The 22,221-nt window shown below is 32.6% G+C and overlaps 2 protein-coding genes across 2 annotated transcripts in view; one reads left to right on the top strand and one right to left on the bottom strand.

Annotated features, from left to right (window-relative positions):
* The window catches only part of LOC131947365 (uncharacterized), a 253,332-nt gene that overhangs the window by 124,100 nt on the left and 107,011 nt on the right, over positions 1-22,221 (bottom strand). The gene's annotated exons all lie outside the window — the stretch shown is intronic.
* Positions 5,977-22,164, top strand: LOC131947441 (uncharacterized). Its single transcript, XM_059308654.1, has 9 exons — positions 5,977-6,054; positions 11,914-12,059; positions 12,162-12,288; positions 12,587-12,724; positions 12,850-13,328; positions 13,529-13,633; positions 14,430-14,484; positions 16,448-16,668; positions 21,862-22,164. Exons 2-9 carry the CDS (start codon positions 11,961-11,963, stop codon positions 22,162-22,164), a joined length of 1,527 nt encoding a protein of 508 aa, XP_059164637.1. The 5' UTR covers positions 5,977-6,054; positions 11,914-11,960.

The following is a 22,221-nucleotide window of genomic DNA, read 5'->3' on the forward strand; positions in this document are numbered from 1 at the left end:
TTTACAAATTAGTATAAAACCTAATACATATAATATTATTATTATAAAAAATTATAGTTCCAATAATTTAAAGTTGTTCATTGCAAAAAAAAAACCTTGTTTTAATTTAAGTCACTTGAATGTTAAGCGGTTAAAATATACATAAGAAACAAATCATGGTGGTACAATGAATATGTTAGTTTGATGATTTAGATATGTTTTCTGTCCTGAGCCATCAGAGAGCTATAGTCAGGGGGTGGGGACAAGGTCTCCAGATGGACACGGCTTGCCAAGACTTCATACGGGTAGACTTTTGGACTCGTTGGGCGCTTGGGACTTTTCATGACGTATCTGTTAGAGATAGAATAACATGTTGCTGTCAATAGATCAACTGTTGTACTTGTAACTGTATGGTGTGGTATGGCTGTTGGTGTTGTTTACAATTATAAATTATATATTATTATTCTATATACCAATACATGTTCAACCTCAAACATACTGTATTCTAGTAGCTAATTGATTGCAGTGATAAATATGCAGCAGCATACACATACTGACTTATCTAAGGTACGCTAGAGTACACATACATTCTAATATTTACCTTTTGATGAGGATGAAGCAAACGACAAGAAGAGCACCAAAAGCTACCAGACCAAGCGTCAGACCAACGATCATCCCAATGTTGTTGTCTTTCTCTTTTACTAAACAAAGGTAGAATAGATTAACTATATTCATGTCTTTTGCAGCTTCTAGAGTCTAGAGTAACGTCGTAATTTTCTTTACCTAAACACGAGTAGAATGGATTAGATATTTATGTTAGTTGCGTATTTGTTTATTTTAATTAGGCACTTATTTTGAAGGCTGCTACAGTATACATGAAAATTATGTATGATACGTTTTGTCTGCAAATTACATATAAAAATTTGAGTTTTTGTTTTGCAAGCCAAAATATTGTTTCTATTAGTATAATAGCCAGCATAAAAGCCAGTATAATAGCGAATATAGCAGCCAGTTTAACAGTCATTATAACAGTCAGTATAACCGTCAGTATAACCGTCAGTATAACCGTCAGTATAACCGTGAGTATAACAGTCAGTATAACAGTCAGTATAACAGTATAACAGTCAGTATAACAGTTAGTATATCAATCAGTATATCAGTACAACAGTATAGCAGTCAGTATAACAGTCAGTTCAACAGTATAACACTCAGTATAACAGTATTGCAGTTAGTATAACAGTATAACAGTTAGTACAACAGTATAACAGTATAACAGTATATCAATCAGTATATCAGTCAGTACAACCGTATAGCAGTCAGTATAACAGTTATGCACTAAATTTTAAGTTTTACAATCCAGCAACCATGTTAAGGTATTAGGGATTTTCTATTTTTAAAATTTTATACTGCAAATGTGATTTTTAAACAGTGTATGTAATACTAAGTACATGTTTTGATGCATAAAATATGTTGATCCTGTGATCACAGAACAATTGTAATAGCCTGACTTCATGAAACACCTGCAGAACTTTTCATTGAGCTACGCTGTCTTGTGATTAGAGTATAGTTAAAAGTTATACATACTGAACACAATACTTACCAGTAGACCTTTTCATCGAGCGAGGTTGTGTTGTGAGCACGGTATAGTTGCAAGAGTTGCACACATTGAACAACTGGGCCTGTACGTTGGACTGAATCTGAGCCTTCATTAGCTCTGTATCACCTACTGGACCTGGGTATTCGACCTGAACTTTGAAACTCCTTTCTTCCACGGTTTTGAACTCTAAAATTAATTAAAATGATTGATAAAGTAGTCGCATAAATGAGATCAATGCTTTTATTAAATAGCTTAAATATCTCATTTTGTTGAAATGCATGAATGTATTTGTGGTAACATGGGATATCAATACAAATACAAAAATAAATAGAAATGTATAATACTAAGACTAAACGTTATATTTAGTTGCAGAAAAAATGTAATTTAGAAAGTTTCTTATTCGTGCACTATATTAGAAGTTACTTATAAATTGTAAATTTCCGTACATTTCCGTAATATCTTAGCTGTGCCAGTTTCCTAATTTACCGACGCTGTATAACGATGTGTACACTTTTTAAACCATGTATATGGATATACTTCTGCACCGTCAACAAAGCGCAACTCCCCCCCCCCAGTAGAGTGTGTGACTATGAATATAAACGACCCATATAAAACAATTATAAGATCAACAAAATACATTCGAAATTAAAATATTGAAGTCCAGTTGAAAACCTGTCCTTGTTCAAGTTAATATAAGCTAACAAAGTTAGTTATTGTTACAGTACTTTATAGACATATATGTATATTTTAACCGCCTAACATTCAAGTGACTTGAATTAAATTTTTTCTTGCAATGAACAACTTTAAATTATTAGAACTTTAATTATTTTATAATAATATTATATGTATTAGGTTTTATACTAATTTGTAAAATTAAACTTAAGGTATTTGCATTGTTTTACAAGAAAATAAACACAGACATTTACACAATAAAAAACATATTATATTCTCTTAAATATGTAACATAAAAAAACAAATAAAATTTTTATACGAAAAACACACATTTGTGTTATTATTTTGTTATAATAAACTGAATGTTGCTTTGTTTTTTTAATCACATGACGAATTATCTTTTTTTTGGACTACTTATCCCAAACAAAAAGAAGTTAGAATAAATAGCATACAAGAATTAATATTGATTACCAATTTCAAGTATATTCTATCTATAACAATGTTATTGAAATTGAAAATATTTCCTATTATCTTCTAATGAAAAACCAATATTTCCAGCACGACGCGAATAGAGGTTTTCTGGTTAGGAGTGGCTAGTCGAGAAAAAGGAGAAATATCACGATACAGGCCCAAAACATTTTGCGTTAAAAGCTGCAAGACTTGAATCGATAAAAATAAATGGAAAGTTGTTTACAAAGGAACGTATCAAGATATTTTAGACGCCTTAGACAATTGTATTTGTTACTTCCCTTTTTCATGGGTTGTGCTGATGTTTGCTTTGAACCCTCTAGCATCTTTAAAACTATTAGTTTAGTACTGCCCTCGTCAAAATTCTGAACTCTACTAAATAACAAATCTCTATATTGTTTTAAATTAAACGACTGTAAATGAAAGTATGAAAAGTATGAAAAGTGGCAGTCACAAATACTAAACGAAAGAAATGTTAAACTATTAAGTAGCGGTAAATTCTACTATGTTTAGTGAATTTTAATAAAGTTTTATTATGTTTAGAGATAAAGTTTAGCATTAAAAGTAAAAGTACTAAGTACATTAAAGTGATCCAAATGTTTGCCTAAAAGTCCAAATAGTAACTGCATCCCTTAAGTAAGCTCAAGTCGGCTTGTATCCAATAAAAATACGTTTAGTAAAACCAGTTAATTGCTTTACATTTGTTTTGATAGTTTAATTTTTTGATACAACATGTTTTTTTGTTTTGCCATTAAAGTCCATTAATGGGGATGGATGTGATGTACCATTAAAAGGGAGGACGCTAATATTGCAAAGAAAGCTATGGATTTCAATCGACACGGAAAAATAAAAGTTGACCAGTCGAAGAGATCACGGAGAAGAACCATAGAATGTCTGCTTCTGCTGAGTTGTTCAATTCTTGTTGTCCTGTTTTTTCTGTTGTCTCTCCATTGTTTTATTTTTAATATGTGATCTTTAGTCTTTTGTTTCATTATTTAAAGAGAAACTATAGCTTTCTCTAAATTTTCACTCAAATCTGATACACATTTATAACTCACATGAGTTCGATTTAGATTATTGTGTATTAAAACAAAAAAATTATATGTAAATGTGACGTACCTGTGTGACAAAATGACTTAATGACTTTGTGGTGGGGGTTGTACTCTACATCTAAGTAATAGATAGGCATAATAAAGGTTCATTTTAAAGTAACATCTGCCTGTAAGTACAAATAGGCTAAATACATGTTCATTTTAAAGTAACATCTGCTTGTGACTTATAAAGTGGCACCTTAAAGTTATTCTAAATACATGTGACTCCAAATGGGATACCGATACTAAAATACATATGACTGTAAAAGTGATGACCTACACACATATTTAGACTACCAAATGGGATTCCGATACTTAAATACATATGACTGTAAAAGTGATGAACTACACACATATATAGACTACCAAATGGGATGCCGAAACTTAAATACATATGACTGTAAAAGTGATGACCTACACACATATTTAGACTACCAAATGGAATACCGATACTTAAATACAAATGACTACAAAAGTGATGACCTACACACATATTTAGACTACCAAATGTGATACCGATACTTAAATACATATGACTACAAAAGTGATGACATACACACATATTTAGACTACCAAATGGGATACCGATACTTAAATACATATGACTACAAAAGTGATGACATACGCACATATTTAGACTACCAAATGGGATACCGATACTTAAATACATATGACTGCAAAAGTGATGACCTACACACATATTTAGACTACCAAATGGGATACTGATACTTAAATACATATGACTACAAAATTGATGACCTACACAGATATTTAAACTGCCACAAGATAATATCTAGTGAAGGACAGTTTCTGCACTCATCTCGTTTTTATCCACCCCCCCCCCCCCTACGTTATTCTATGTTTCAAACATCAAGAATAAGTGTATTGAACATATAAATGTTCACTTTTCTTTTAATTTTGTTTACATTAAGCTATATTGATCTGGTAATTCGGCAAATTAATTTATAGTTAAATCATTAAGGTTAGACAGAGATCTCATACTGACAGCACATAAACCAAACGACCAAACAATAAATTTAAAATAAAATATATACTACTTCGAATTCTTATGTTGTCTACCAAGTTATAGTCTAAAGGTTGATATTGTTTACTTTCCCTAACATTCGACATGTATATAGTCGTTTTGTGAAACAGTAAAGTATTTTTGCTAAAATGGGTCATCAGACTGTTGTACAAGAAAAAAAAACCGAATGCAGGAAAAACCCGTGTTATATTTTTAGTAAACAGGAAATAAGATTGGTGTACTAGAGGAAACTAGTCGCTGTAATATTATTTTAATGTATGTATGGCCTAACTGGCACATTACTTCACTGCATAGCTTTCCAATTTATCTGCACAAATGACAAGTAGCGCTTACATATAAATATGTAATTTACTACGTTGCAATTATGTTACACATTTATCCATTTATCTTACCTGTAACGTGTAAACATTCAAGTTAATCTGTAACCGACTGTTCAATGCATCAAACTGTTCGAGCAAAAATCTGAAAAGTGTCTCTGGTGAGAGGTACTGAGACATCTGATAAAAAATATAGCTATAACAAGTGTTTAAAATAATCTATATAAGGCTTCTGGACTAACACAGTACACTTTTTATGCCTAAACTATTAAATTATAAGTTGATTTATTAAAAAACGTACAATAGTAACGATGTAAAAATATATTGACAATATTGGGGAAGTTAGAGAACAAAAGAAGTGTTATCGTGTAAAATAGCACAAACAAATTATGAAATTACCTAAAATTATTTCAGATAATTTAATAATTACTGCTCAAGCAGTGCATTGGTTAATGCTGATAACAGTACAATCCATTTTAAAAATCTATGTTCGCTTATCATTTCTTACGGCGAAAAATGTGCGGCAATGTTTTTAAATTAAAAAAAAAACATTTAGAAAAAATTCTTGCTGAAAAATAGTTTTAGTATTTATACAGACGGTAAGTGATACAAATTATTGCAGTAAATTATCTATTTTGTTTGAGGGCCTACGTTAAGCTTATCATAGTTCCTTTCCTTGTTGTCAGTTTAATGACTGTATATTTTGTATTTGGTATTTCCAGATTTCTGTGGATTGCTGCGAGTGAAACTGAAACAGCCTAACGGGAAATCCCGTTATTATCTATTCCTACACGTAGGAATTCTGTCTAGAAATAAACAGGAAATTGTTATATTTACTGCTTGAAAATTAACTTTTAACAAAAATTATATATATTTTTTTTAATTGTAAGTATTATTTCAAAAATAATTTGTGTGATATGAATATATGTGCCTCAGTTTATTTAATTCACACAAAAAAACGGTAAAACCTTAATTTAGCGTCGTAAATTCCAGCGTAGCTAGTAATGTGCGATGAAGGTAACTAATGAATATTTCTTTTAAGTGGCCATATTTATGACATATTTTTCATAATATAACTGATAATTGAATAACAAATCACAATCCTTGACCAAAGCAATCAAAAATATCATGGAATAAACTTTAAACTATCCCGTTCGAGTAAATACAAGCAGCGGCCATGTTTCAAAAACAATAATAGAGTAGTTACCCTTGAAAAATTGTCTATTCGCATGTCTGTTGTGTTGATTTTGTAGTTTAATATGGTTGTTTTGTTTTGTATTGTTTTAATATATGCCTGTTTAGTAATTTTTCTTTTTTTTCAATATAGTTGACATGAATGACTAATACTAATAGACCTTTTCAGACTTAATAGTGTGCATCCAAGACCACAACAATTGTTGGGAGGTCGAACTTTTGAACACTTCATTTGCAGTAATCAAATCAATATTAGATCGCCCATAAATGACGTCGCTCTTAAGTTAGTTATGACAGCGAGCATTATTACAGAACAAACATATTAACATATTATTTCAGATAGAAATTGTGATTTGTGGTGGGGAGAGGTTGAGTAGAACTCAGCGATGTGATTTTGAGACCAGTCAGGTTTTTTTTTTCCTGAAAAAAATGGTAGTGGGAGAAAGACCAGCTGTAGAAGTATGACGCGTCATTCATTGGTGATCCATTTTCTCAGTGGGGACGATAGAACTATTAAGAAGGGTCAAGACATGTAAAAAGCATGCTGAGTCGCATTTCTTGAGCCCCACCCTTTCATCCCCCACTTAGCACACCATCAGCGAGTTAACGCTCGCGCGTGACGTCATGTACCGGTACCGCCGACCGTTAGGCTAATTTTACATAAAAAAAACAAGCACTGTCGTTTTGACACTTGTGCGACGTTTAATTTGAATACTTATGTTGGTGTTCAATTGAACAGCCCCTCACACATCTATCCCTCGTAAATTTAAACATAAGTGGTTATTTCTGCAAGCTTGTGTCTTGAGACTTTCGGCCCTTTAAAAATGTTTTAAGCTTCCACCGTATAGAACTAGACTACCCGTATTAAGCTCCAAAAGAAGCTTGGTGAAAACAGGATGGCCGTCCGATTTTGAAGCTGTTCTGCGCTTTATAAAAAGCACAATAAACGATAAGAAGACAGTGGCGGAACTAGAAAAAAAAGGCTCCCCCGCAAAGAAAAAATTAGGGCCCCCTATATATATATATATATATATATATATATATATATATATATATATATATATATATATAATCTATATCCTAACTGAGTAATTTAGTCTATTTCATTGCAATATATAACCATTCTGAGAGAACAAACCAGAAAAAACTTAGTCCAAACCAATCAAGAGGTTTGAGTGAATCACAAATATGATGGTCAAAAATATATAAAGACGTTAGCTTGATTCGTGAATGGTTTCTCGCGTTATGTTTATTTTTTTCATTTTTGGCTTTTATAATATCAATTTTGAAAACATTGATTTTTATAGCTATACTATTGTATAGTACGTCTTATTTAAGTAACAATTCAGAGAATTAATTGCTTTTTAGTATACATAGTACAAAACTATTTAAATGAGCTTCGTGGGCATCCCTATTTTAAAGAAGGGCAGTAAGTTATGGAAGTAGTGTGAATGTTTACCTATCTTTCAAACTATAGCTCTTGTAGATTTTAAATTATTTTTCTACGCAACAATCTCTGCTATAGTAGACCTGTTTTTTTTTTTTACAAAACCACTTTCAAGATGTATGAAAAACATAATTTTTGAAAAAAAAAATGCATTGTTTTTTGGTCGGAACTGGGCCCCTAAACGTCCAGGGCCCCCCCGCATTGCGGGGTCTGGCGGTATGGTAGTTCCGCCCCTGTAAGAAGACACTTATATTAAAGTAAATTATAGTTCTGAATCTTGATACAGTAAAAGTGATATTCGAAAATTAAGAGCCAGACAGTCAACATGATATTTCAATTAAAGCCCAAGAAAAAAAAATTCTCAAACGATGGAACATTACTAAATTTTCGCGCAGTTTCGCGAAATTGAATTAAAGTATTTACGTCATCTTACAAAGCGCGATAGCCTACTGGTGCTCTAACGCGTGCCCATGCTAATGGCCGTATTCCTAACGCCCCGCATTAGACGCGGTTTATCCGTCGGCAGGCATTTGGTGGCAAGCCTTTTTGACGGGGATGTGTGAAGGCCGTTTTGACAAACGTCTCAAGCTAGCAGGCTTGCAAAATTTATGATGATTCGTTTTGAGCAAGGTACACGTATAGGCCTACTAATGCTTTTTTATCGTTATTTTGATTGAACAAAGCATTATAATTATAGAGATTCTCCATCAATCATCTAGGTATTTTTCCCCGTTCACCTCCTTTCATGAGACCGACACATCCTAAATTGCGGAGCCACCTGAGTTGACATCACAAACCTTCACTCACTCCCGTTACAAAAGTGACATCATTTATGGACAACCCCATATCACTCATTTGGGCATTTGGTATTGACATTTTGACAACAAATGATAACAAGAATGTGTCTGACAGGTGGAGACTTGCGATCGACCATAATGACAAAATGCACTTAAGGGGTGGAGTGGCTGATTGCTTTAGATGATGTTTTACGAAAGAAGCTGGTGGATAATACATTTTGTCTCTCTGTAGGCCTATATATAAATGATGACAAACATTTATTGTTGTCAAAATTATGGCTAGAGATCTTAGATAAGGCAGAGCGAAACGTAATTTTTTTACATTATGACTTGTGACATTGACAAAAAAATATAATGGAGGTTGGGGTTTAATTAAGGTAAAGAGAAGTAAAAAAAATGTCATAAGTTACGATAGAATCACTAATTGATGAAAAGCAAAACCTGAATTGAAAATAGTGAACATTCAAACAATAAGAAAAAACTCAAACTGTATAGGGGGTCATCCATAAATGACGTCACACTTTTTTCTTACGATTTTACCTCCCCCCTCCCCTCCGTCACACATCGTCACAAAAAGCCAGACCCCCCCCCCCCTAAAATGACTTCACACCTCAGCCTACAACCCCCCCCCCCCCCCCCCCCCTCAAAATTGCAGTTGAATTTTTCTTAAAACATGATGTTTTTCCCTAATCTTGTCTGAACTCAGTCAAAATAGAGTATTTTAATCAATTCCTATTGCAATTTATTAAAACAGCTTTCTAAAACGCGAAATAACGTCTAAAATTCGTTTTCTAGCATTGCTTTTTTATAATGCGAAAGTGTGACGTCGCACCATCGGAACCACCCCCCTCCCCCTCATTACACACCGTCACAAAATTACGGACCCCCCTCCCCCCTACGAGTGTGACGTCATTTATGGACGACCCCATAGTAATAGTAATAATCAAATAAACATAGTACAAAAAAACGTGATTTTGTACATTGATACAAGTTGCATCTCACAATACTTCTAGAATTAATAAAGTTGTTTGTGAGGAAATTCAGTTTTTAAAGGGCAGAATTTAAAAAAAAAAAAGCTTTGTTGGACGGACTATACAACAAGACAATCATTTAAATACATTTTCATACGAATAGAAATGAAAGGGAAGCTACTCTAAATAACATTTTCTTAAGATGGCTGTTGTTTTTAATAGCAAATTTACTATCTCGAACAGGGTTGATAAAAATTAATTTCAGGATATTTAAATTGATTTAACCATAAATGGTGATCTATTTTTCAATTAATTATAATATTTTATCAAAATATACGAAAATATACTCATATTTAATGACATATTCATTAATTCACTCTCTCCTACATTACTAGTTTTGGCCGAATTTACGACGCTAAACTAAGGTTTTACAAAAAAAACAATACTGCTTTGAGTATAAATGCAGATCTCTTACTCACAAAAAAGACACTACATACACAATAATTAAAATGTCCATCACACAGACAGATCTGGTACTTCATTAGCACATTAAGTTTAACAACCCGAGCTGTATATTTTTATTTCGACACTCTCGTATTTTGGTGTGTTTAGCTAAATAATTTATTAACTAGTGACTAATTTAGAACTACAAGCAGGACGTTTTTATTTAGAGCTCTAAACTATGTGTCCAGTGGCGGAACTAGAAAAAAAGGGCCACCCAGCAAAAAAAAATCTGGCCGCCCCCCCATATAAATAAATAAATAAATATATATATATATATATATATATATATATATATATATATATATATATATATATATATATATATATATATATATATATATATAAACAAACAATATGAACATAGGATACTAATTTATAGCCTGATCGGGTTTTGAAAAAAAAAATTCACACAAAATTTCAACAACATCTCAAGTGTGTGAGTGCATGTTTTTGAAAATTGTAATACTGTAAAATTGTAATGTTCGACCGAAATATTTCATAGCCTTTAGTTGGTCAAAAGTATATGAAATATCAAAGCTTTGTATATATAATGGTTATGTTTATTTTTGTCTTTTTGTATTTATATTATTAGTTTTAAACACATTTCATTTTTATACTATGACATTCTTTAGTATGTATTTAAAACATAATAATTAAGAGAAGTAATTGCTTTTTGTTGATTAATACAAATTATTATTAAAAGGAGCTTATGAGCACCCCTATTAGAATATTTTAAAAAAGGGAAATAAGTCATGGAATTGGTTTAAACGTTTGCCTATTTTTCACAATGGTTTAACAACAAAGGGAAAAAGAATAATTATAAAATTATCATTAAAAAAGTTAAAAAAACCCCACGTTTTCTTATTGAACTAAAAAGTAGAAAATAAATGCTATACATCACAATAATGCAAGCGATCACTCTACTATAAGCGATGAATATATATATATATATATATATGTATATATATATATATATATATATATATATATATATATATATATATATATATATATATATATATATATATATATATATATATATATATATTTAGATATTTATATATATATATATGTATATAACTTTAATAATATAAAATGCTAGTTTATAGAAGTATATGTTCTAATTTTTCTCGTTTTTATTACTTTCTCTTATACGATGCATAGAGGACGTATTGTAATCTTGTATAAAATAATTATTGAGATTTTTACAAAACTCGACGTTTTAAACCTCCATAAGTTGTAAAAACATACTTTTGCAATCTTGTCCTGTATCTGTGTGTGTGAGAGTGTGTGTGTATGTGTGTGTGTGTGTCTGTGAGTACCGTTACAGCTAGGTTGATGAAATTTCATATATAATTATTATTTCAAATGTGTAGTTCTATAACAACTTTTTAGTGGAACTTATTCTAATTTAATTTTTTTTCAAAAGCCTATAACTTGTGTACTGTTTCCGACAGATAAATGATATTTCACTCAAATGAGAAATTTTCGGTCACCTGAGGTAGTAATTTACGCTATTTCCGATTGATCAAAAAATATATGTTAATTTATAAATTTATATAAATATTCCGCACTATTATACACATATTGTTTGGAGTTCACTTGGTGCGGAAATTTTTTTCTACGAAATACTTTTCTATTTAAAAAAATTAAGTAATTTAAAATGGATTAAAAAAACATTTAAAAATCATGTCTATATCCCGAGATGCCATCACCCGTAGTGTTATATAAGAATATATGGTTTATATATTTCACTTTCTGTCACTATAATACCTTGGCTATATTTTGCACTAATGTTTCTTTATAAAATAAATGTTACAAATGTTGACAGTGTAGAACTACTAGGCATCCAAGACAAAAGAAGCGTGAAAAAGAAAAATGCGCTCCAGATTTCAGCTCAAACATGTTACAGAATTCAAGAAATATTTGGAAGAACAGATGCAACTAATAGAACCAGTCATTTGGGTTATGCGAAACGTAAGCGATGATTTAAAAATATGTTCTGTAATTACAACAAGGTATACAATGGCGTAACATGTATTTCATTTCTAAAAATATGTATTTGCTCTATTTAATCAGGCAGTAGAAAAAACCAAGATATGGATAGAAGATAAAAATGACAACCCGTCTATCACCTACAGCGAGCTATGCCAGGAACTTGAATCAGCGACCACGGCTATGTTGGGTGCAGCGTTACACATTATAAGTAAATGATTAGACAACAATAAGATAAAAAATGTTTATAACATTTATGTACTTAATCACATACAGTGGGAACAAGTAGAACATAATCTATTGCTTAATTTTCTATCAGAGTCTAGGACATTCTAAGTGATTTGCACGCGTTATAATTTATTATATGAAATCAAATGTCTGCTGAAATCTTCCGCTTACACAAGTAAATATGTATAAATTACAATAACATGTCATTAATACACAAGAATTAAACAATTACTTAAAAGTAAAATACTAAAGTGTTAGATTATAATATTCATTTATAACAGGTGAAAATAAAGAGACGTTAGATGTCGATGCAGCAACGCCATCTTTCTATCAGTCTACAACAAAAACTACAGGAACAGAAAAACGCGACTGGACTGAATCAACAAATCAAATCACTAAGCAAGTGGAACAAACAGACGGTAGAATCTATTTTTTAACGTCGTTGAAAAAAAAGCAACCTTGAACATATTAGTGTATCTTTAAATATATTTCTTCAAAGAACACGCATTTAAGATTCGATTAACTTTATATTATTATGCAACAGAAGTATTGAGTCGACTTGAGCAGATAGAGACAGCCATATCTTCTCTACAAGACGCCAATGACAAGTCTACAGATGACATATCAGAAATAAAACAATGGAGAGACAACTTTGTAAAAGAACAGAGTGACATGGGGGTAAACATTGAACAACTGACTAAAAAACAAAAGCAGAATTTTAAAAACCTCAGAAAACAAATGAGTGAACAAGATAACAAAGTAAAGGAGCTTAACAAAGAAATTGAAATTTTAAAAGAAAAAGAAACCAAGTCAAACAAAACTCTAGACAAACTGTCTCTAGATATGACGGAATATGAGAACAACTTACACAAAATAAATAAAGCTATGCAAGATCACACAAATAAAGCAGACAATATAACACAAGAAGCTAAAAGACATTCCGATCTGATTGCTTCTTTACAAGATGAAAATTACAAAATCTTGGTCAAAACATCAACGCAATTTGAAAAGTTGCAATCAAAGGTAAACTTAAAAAAATTGCTTAAAATTTTGTTCACAGTTCTATTCTTATTGGCCAGTTAAATTATTTACAATTCTTAATAAATAGGCAGTTGATTAACTTTACCTATAGTAATACCATGCATTTTCTTGTTAACTGTGATTTAATATGCAGTACAATTAGCTAAATGTATATATTTTCGATTATGATCGTCGGTCTTTAGCACAGTGTGATGTACAAAATTCTACAACAAAGGTTGATACCCATTGATAAACTGATTCAAATCTTTAACCAGAACTTTGAAACTAGGGAAGAAAATTTAAATACGGTATGTTTATAATCGATATGTATATATATATATATATATATATATATATATATATATATATATATATATATATATATATTTATTTATATATATATATATATATATATATATATATATATATATATGTATATATATATATAAATATCTTTTTTTTACATTAACCTCCCCAGGAATATTCTAAGTAACTTGCACAATTTGATTGCGATTAGATGAACGGTGTTAACCCGCAATCGACTTTTTATCGCAATAATACGTTAGTATTAAAGAGTATGATAGGCTATGAATAAAATTTGGCGTTTAGCCATTCACTTGTTTGAATCAGACACGTTGCTGACGCCCGACAGGTTGCAATTTGGCGCACCGGGCTATCGCGGTAGCGCTTTGACGCATATACATACATACGTTCATTTTAAAAATTGTGATAGAATATGGTTAATAAGTAGTATTATAGTCGTTCACTAAACTGAATCAGGCACGACTGAACGCGCCCCGGCAGGGAGCTATTTGCCCCGGGCTATTATGGGACTTTTTTTTACCCCGCGGCAACGCTACATTGATAAATCCTAAATTACTCACTAATAGACTATTATTTGGTTATTAAGTAATATCTATATTTTTAATGAATTTATTGATAAATAACTAATTATAAATATACGAGATCAATAATTTTCTTTTCTTAATTAAAAGTTATTATCTATAAAATTATCTATTAAAGTTTATGGGCCAGTCAAACAAGTAATTTTTGTAGATATGTGATTTTTTTCTTTCATTTTTTTTACACTTTATTTTAATTTAGCTTTTTGAACTTGAACATACTATTTCAAAGTTGTCTAACGATTTTCATCTCATAGGTAAGTTTTATTTTAAAAATATAATTATAAAACCTATTTTTATAACAATAGAGATATAACGAAAAATACTTGTTGATGTTCTCGTTTAACTGTAACAATAGTAAAAGCTATTATAAAATTGTCAAATATAACCAATCGGTATATGTTTTAAATGTGTCAATACCTTTATTTAATATTCCACCCTGAATCTCTCATTTTGTATCTAAATATGTCTTTTTCTGCTTTTCTATTATACGGAATTTCCACTTTATTAAACAAAGTTCGTTGACAGACAGATCATAACGTGATGTTCGTTAGCCAGACAGACCATAACGGGATGTTTGTTAGCCAGAAAGACCATAACGTGATTTTTGTTAGCCAGACACACCATAACGTGATGTTCGTTAGCCAGACAGACCATAACGTGATGTTCGTTAGCCAGAAAGACCATAACGTGATGTTCGTTAGCCAGACAGACCATAACGTGATGTTCGTTAGCCAGACAGACCATAACGTGATGTTCGTTAGCCAGACAGACCATAACGTGATGTTCGTTAGCCAGACAGACCATAACGTGATGTTCGTTAGACAGACAGACCATAACGTGATGTTCGTTAGCCAGACAGACCATAACGTAATGTTCGTTAGCCAGACAGACCATAACGTGATGTTCGTTAGCCAGACAGACCATAACGTGATGTTCGTTAGACAGACAGACCATAACGTGATGTTCGTTAGCCAGACAGACCATAACGTAATGTTCGTTAGCCAGACAGACCATAACGTGATGTTCGTTAGCCAGACAGACCATAACGTGATGTTCGTTAGCCAGACAGACCATAACGTGATAAAGAATGGAACATTTCACTCACCCATAGTGCCAGTCTCTAGACCCGTGGGTTTCCGTCAGGTGTTTGTTTCCTCACCTGGTACATTACACCACCTGGTATGTCGGGGGTCGACCTACAGCGGTCTACCCTAGTACAGCAAAACATTACAAAGCTGTAGTTTAAAATAAAATAAATTCAATTATCGTCACATCATCCTTTTATGTTTCTAATATAAAGACGGAGTCCCATACGAGCCAGGGGTTAAATCTAAAATAAAAAAAGAACTAAAAGACAAAAATAATTATTATATTTGTAACATCTTAGTATTAAATTAATTTATTGTAACATGAAATGAGCTATAGAATAGGTTTATGGTGCTAATTTTGTCAATCGTTTTATTTGAGTTTCAAAAGTACAACATAATAAATTAAGTTCTAGAGATTCTTGATACGATAAATTATTCTTATATAATTAAACTATACGGACTGAATGATTATAATATAACGCATATAACCTTAATTGTACCATTTGGGAGGTATTAATTGAATTTCTACACTCGTAGTTTCAATACGTAGGACACGATAAACTAACACCACTAAAACTGAGGACCGTACTAAACTAGTGGTCTAGTATTTCAATTTGTAGGTCTTAGACAAAATGATGTAAATTTTATGGATTATTATACAAAATTCATTTTTTTGAAAAAAAAATTGTTTGATTAGGGTTTGCCATTTTTACTTTCATTTTTAACAACACTCAAAAGACATGATGAGTTTTTGTTAAGTGTTAGTAACAGAAACTAATAATGCGCATATTATGGATCAAAATATGCATGCTTGATCAGGTGTGTAGGGCTCACTGTCAGCGCGACTAGGACTAAAGGGGGGGGGGAATGGGTTTGTTATGGAAACATGTGTATCGTTAAGTTGTGTTAGAGTAATATAATGACGTCACGTTGCTATGCTTAATTAACTCTAACCCAAATATTCGTTAATAACTAGACAGCCACAAATGGCATTAAAATGTTCAGTTTACAGCATCTTCAATAAAAATAAAAAATTGTTCAAATTCCAAATTTTTGTGGACGTCATAAATGGATGAAACCATTCGTGAAATTGAACATGTAAATCATACATATGTTTTCTAATCAACAGAGTCACGTGTACGTAAAAGATATGCTTGTCATGTGGAGCTTGATGATCTCACACCTGTCAGTGCTGGATCAATTATTTCAACATTTAAAGAATTACGTGAATATAACGGTCAACATTTTAATCATACAACAGGAAAATTCGTATCACCACATAATGGTTTATATCTTGTCTGTGTAACTCTAAATAAAAGTAAAGATAATTATATTGTAGTTAACGTGATGGTTGGAGGCAGGTGGTGTATGTCTATAGAAGTGAAATATGCCGACACTAGCGCTGCTGGGTCAGTGATTGTTGACATGAAGAAAGGTCAAGAACTTTACCTTGAAGTGTCTCACGCCGATCAAGGCGCCACGTTATCCTACCTCAGTAGTTTTTCTATCGTTAGTTTATAGAAGTACAACACAAAACATGGTGGATGGTGAATTCTCAAAAAAAAATATATAACCACCATGTTAAACACTTGCTAAACACTTGCTATGTTTAGAGTACATGTCTACGAAAGTATGTTTATATATTGTTTTTTACTTTCTCGTATATACGGTGTAGGCCTATAGAGAAAGTCTTGTAATCGTGCAAAAATCGATGTTTTATACCTCACTGATACGGAAGAACATAATTTTGCAATTGTGTCTGTATGTCTGTGTGTCTGTGTGTCTCGGTGTGTGTGTGTGTCTGTGTGTGTGTGTAAACACGATAACTTGAGTACCGTCACAGCTAGGTGGATAAAATAATTTCATATATAAGTATTTTGTCAAAATCGTAGATCCTTATCAACTTTTGAGCGATTTCTGATAACCGGAAGTGGTAATTTTTCTACGTTGAATTTTCAAAAGCTTACAACTTGAGTACTTTTTTAGATGGATAAACGAAATTTCACATGTCAGTAAAAGATCTACTTCTATACCTTCTGTCAAATTTGAGTGATTTCGATTGAACGGAAGTAGTAGCTTGCGCTATTTCTGATTTCTCAAAAACGCATGTTCATTTATAAAGTACTAATGATATTGTGCACTATTATGCACATCTTTATTTGGCGTTCACTTGGCGCGGAATTTTTTTTTCTACGAGATTCTATTCTATTTTTAAAAGTTTAAGTAACTAAAAATCATGTCTATATTCCGAGTTGCCATCCGACGTAGTGTTATATAAGGATATTCGAGAAAGTTTAGGGGAGATTACTCCTGGTTTTTTTAGACAACATTACACAGTTCCAACTAATTCAATGTGATCACCTATTATTATGCTCTACGTAACCACGAGAATATATCAGATAAATCTATTTTTAAATATCTTTTGTTTTGATGCATAACAACTGTAGCCTATGTGTACTATATTATTTGTTAAACATAAAACCTAGTTTCTTGTGTGTAAAATAGGAAATTGTAATCCACATTTTCGAGGCAAACTAAATGAACTATTTAAACAATCAGAAGCTGGAATAAGTTCACTTAAATATGTATCAGATGTATTTAAAAAAAATTATCCACGTTATGCATATGTAAATATTTTGAAAGACACTGCCAGTAACTGGTATTTTGTTTCGAGGTAAAAAAAATAAATAAATTACAGTTATTCTCTATACAAAAACAACTCTTGTGATTTTAGTCAGTAACATTGTATGTAAATTAATACCTACCTAAACAAACACACACACAATAATAGACCATACAAATATATATATATATATATATATATATATATATATATATATATATATATATATATATATATATATATATATATATATATATATATATATATATATACTAGCGTACCCGACCCCCGCGCGTTGCCGCGGGGATAGAAGAAAGTTTGACGAAATGTATTAGGATTTCACCACCGCGTTATCAATTATAATTATATGTTCTTAGACGCGTGACCTTCTTTTCTAAAAATGAGTCATTTAAATGTAAACAATGCCTGTTCTTGGATCATAAATATCAGGACACGGGTTTACCTACACTACCGCATGAAAACCTTGAGTGTCATTAATCACTCACCGAAATAATATGGTGGAACACACTTCGGTGACCGCCTCTGTGTCAGAGACGTATAGGGGCGCTCTCAGGGCCCCCACCCCCCGATTACACTACCGCATAGGCGCGGCGTACGACCCCTGGCTCCTTAAAGCTAACAGGCGCCATCGGCCAAATAGCATCCTGTTAATAATGATGCAGATTTCGTCATTCGCTAAAGTGACACAAATGAACAGGATTTTTTTCTTTAACACGTAAAAAAATTATTTGACGTGTTTTAAATATCAGTGTGACTGATGCAATATGCTAGCGTTACTTATAGTCTATTATTAGATGCTCGATCTCAATTTCTGACTCAATTGTCTAATAATAGATGCTTATTGCATCATTCGCAAAGTGACGAAACTCTACAGTAGGCTCCTCATACTCAAAAAGTTATTTTTTCATCTTTCGCAAGGTGACGAAACTGTACAGGATTTCCTCGCGTTACAAGGTTATTTTTAAGAAGCCTGTTGTAGTTTTATCGCTGAATATAGTAGTACCCCTTACTCACTATGCAGGACGCTCGATTAACGGATGCCAAGTGCCAACATAGTCGCTTTAAAACTCTGGGCGCCAAACCGTGTATTGACGAAAATTTTACCCTGCATGGCGCCGCCCATAAGAAACTTTAGTTTTCTTTTTCGCAGAAATATTCTGCCTGTTGTAGTTTTGCCGCTGAATATAGTAGTATATATGCAGGACGCTCGATTAACAGATGCCAAGTGCCAACATAGTCGCTCTAAACTCTGGTGCCAAACCGTGTATTGACGAAAATTGTACCCTATATGGCGCCGCCCAAAAGAAACTTTAGTTTTGTTTTTCGCAGAAATATTCTCGGGAGTATTCTCATCTACTCCCTAAAGTTTTATGGCACTTGGATGAACCGCAAGCGAGTTTTATTTTTATATACCGTGTATAGAGAAAAAAAATTGCTCCCCCCGGGGGCACCGCCCTTGCAATATTAAACAATATATTTTTGCAGAGCCCTACCATTGAGTGATCTAATCATCTCCCCAAAGTTTCATGGTACACGGATGAACGGTGTGAAACCGAAATTTTATAAACCGTATGTAGAAAAAAATCGTACCCTCCCGTAGCGCCGCCCTTGCGAAATTAAAAATGATTTTTGTACAGAACCCTTCCCTAGAGTGTTCTAATCAACTCCTTAAAGTCTCATGGCTATCGGGTGAACGCTGTCAAACCAAAATCGACTTTTATTTTTATATACCGTATATCGAAAAAAACAAATCGCGCCCTGCCGGTGCGCCACCCCTGCGAATTTTACATATTTTTTTCGCAGAAACCTCCCCAGGAATATTCTCCACAACTTCCCAAAGTTTCACGGCGACGTGATAAGAGGTGTGGTAATGCATAACGGACACACACACAGACACACACAGACACACACACACATACATTGCTTTATATATATATATATATATATATATATATATATATATATATATATATATATATATATATATATATATATATATTAAATATATATATATATAATTTGCATTTTGGACAAGCTACCCTGTTACTAAGAGACATATAGTTGAGCTGTGTTGTCCGTAACACAACCGTTAATTAACTAATACCTTGACTCTGTCCATTGATTTATATAAATTATACATACAGCACCGCCTGGTGTTGCACAAGCTTAATAAAAGTAAAAAAAACATTAGGCAGGTATACGGAATAAGGAAATATATTGTGTGTGGGGATGGGATCTGGGTTTGATTAGGTTTAGTAGAGAAATAAATGTTACGTTAAATTAAACAAACCTACCCCAGCTTGATTTCATTTTGTCTTTTCTTTTATAAAAAACAAAGCACTGTAGCTTACATGGTTTTACACATCAAACATCTCTCATGACGGTTAAAAAGATGATTGACGTTAACATGTACATCTGTCCGCCACAGAGCTCAATAAAGACAAATAACTCAGCAGAACTGACCGCAGCAAAATGTTTAAAAACATTGAAGTAGCATGGATCTGTCTACATTAGTATAGAATACCCATGGATCTAGAGGAGTCTAGTTGCAAACATGCATCTTGATGGTCTGTTTTATTTAAATATCGGATGCAAAATATTATTAATATTCAATTCTCACTTGCATACGTCAATTTTAATTATAAATGAATACTATACCAAACACAATAATATTTAACGACGCCATGTCTAATGTTCCAATGACGTCACACCGCCACGTCTTTATCCCCGTGTTCAGGTAAAAGAGCTGATTATTGCTGACACTAAAGTCGCGAGTTCAGTCCCTTTGCCAGATTAGCCACGTTAGCTGGGGACATCTAGCGGAGATAACTCATAACAGCTGCTGTCTTGAACTTTATTTTTGGATGGACACAGGCTATGGAAGAAGATGCAGAAATAAAAGAAGGATGAATGCAGTTATAGCGTGAAATAGAGCGCATAGCACCTATTTAGTAATAATAATCAATATAAGTAAGCTGAATTCACAAAGCCATTTTCTCATGTAATCAAACTCTATCAATAACCAAAACTGTTGACAACTTTACACGACACCTAGTAACACACACAATCTGTTGAAGACATCATGACTCTGCTCTAGAAGGAAACAACACATATAAATCTAGACCAAGCACTGATTACACAGTTATTATCTAAATCACTGAAACAGGAGAAAGGTTTATTTGTTTACACAAGAACACAATTTTATAATCTAACTATACTGAACCCACTCCCAGCTTGAAGCATAACTTCATGCAATTATCTAAAACACTAAAACAGGAGAAATATGTATTTGTTTACATAATAACACTAAGTCACAATCTAATAATACTGAACCCACTGTCCTGCATCTGATTCATGTACCTTAAAGTAAAGTGTTTCTCCTTTCTTCATGGCAACAACAGTTGAGCCACAAGCAGAGGTTAAAGCAAACTTTACACAAATTTGCTTTTGCAATTCGTTATCTCCATTTAAAACACTAACTGTAATTTGTTTATCTCCACGCCCCAGTAAAGTTACAATAACAAGATAGTCACCATCATCTGGTGCTACAAGTTTTCCTGTTGTCTGATTTAATTGACTGCCGTTAGGTTCCCACACAAGTTGAAAAGTAGAAAGAATTGATCCAGTAGTTACCGGTGTGTTGTGATCTATGTAGATAGATGATATTAGTGATTTCATATTTAACCATGTGTGAATCCAAATGTGTATCTGTGTGGTTTGTCGTTGTTGTGTGTTCAAGGTGTGAGGGAGAATAGGCGGCTTGTGTGTGTGATGAATGGTTATTATTAAAATATTTTTAAAAATACATTTATTAATACCTATGCATGTAGCCTAAAGTGCACATGACACTAAACAGACGAGTTTAGTTATGATACATGAATGTAATCCTATCAATTTAGTGTCGGTTGGGTACTGGTGGATGTGATATTTTGTTTTACAACACGCCCAGTACAAGAGAACCACAGAGAAAAGGATATGATCGGGCTCCCAGTGTTTCCCAGCGACTATCTCAGCACAAGGGATCTGTTGAGTTGTGTCATACACAGAGGGTCAGGGATCTGTATAGTAGCGTGCTGCACAAGTGGTCAGGGGTACTACCTGATACCCTTAATAACTTAGTTAATAACTTAGCACACGACGGGAGTAGTTGCGATTTAGTCCTGCACCAAATCGATGCAAGACCCGATGACAATGTAATTTAACATCACATTTTAATCATCGTTTACCTTTAGGAAAAAAACATTATTAAGAGAAAAGTA

The sequence above is a fragment of the Physella acuta genome, unplaced genomic scaffold (assembly GCF_028476545.2).
Source record: "Physella acuta isolate Inbredline_101_S28 unplaced genomic scaffold, ASM2847654v3 ptg000592l, whole genome shotgun sequence".
NCBI lineage: Eukaryota > Metazoa > Mollusca > Gastropoda > Physidae > Physella > Physella acuta.

Excerpts from the sequence above, each read along its gene's own strand:
- LOC131947441 (XM_059308654.1), top strand. The coding sequence starts at position 11,961 with ATGCGCTCCAGATTTCAGCTCAAACATGTTACAGAATTCAAGAAATAT. Across the intron at positions 12,060-12,161 it reads TCATTTGGGTTATGCGAAAC|GCAGTAGAAAAAACCAAGAT; the intron begins GTAAGCGATGAT and ends CTATTTAATCAG. Across the intron at positions 12,289-12,586 it reads TGCAGCGTTACACATTATAA|GTGAAAATAAAGAGACGTTA; the intron begins GTAAATGATTAG and ends CATTTATAACAG.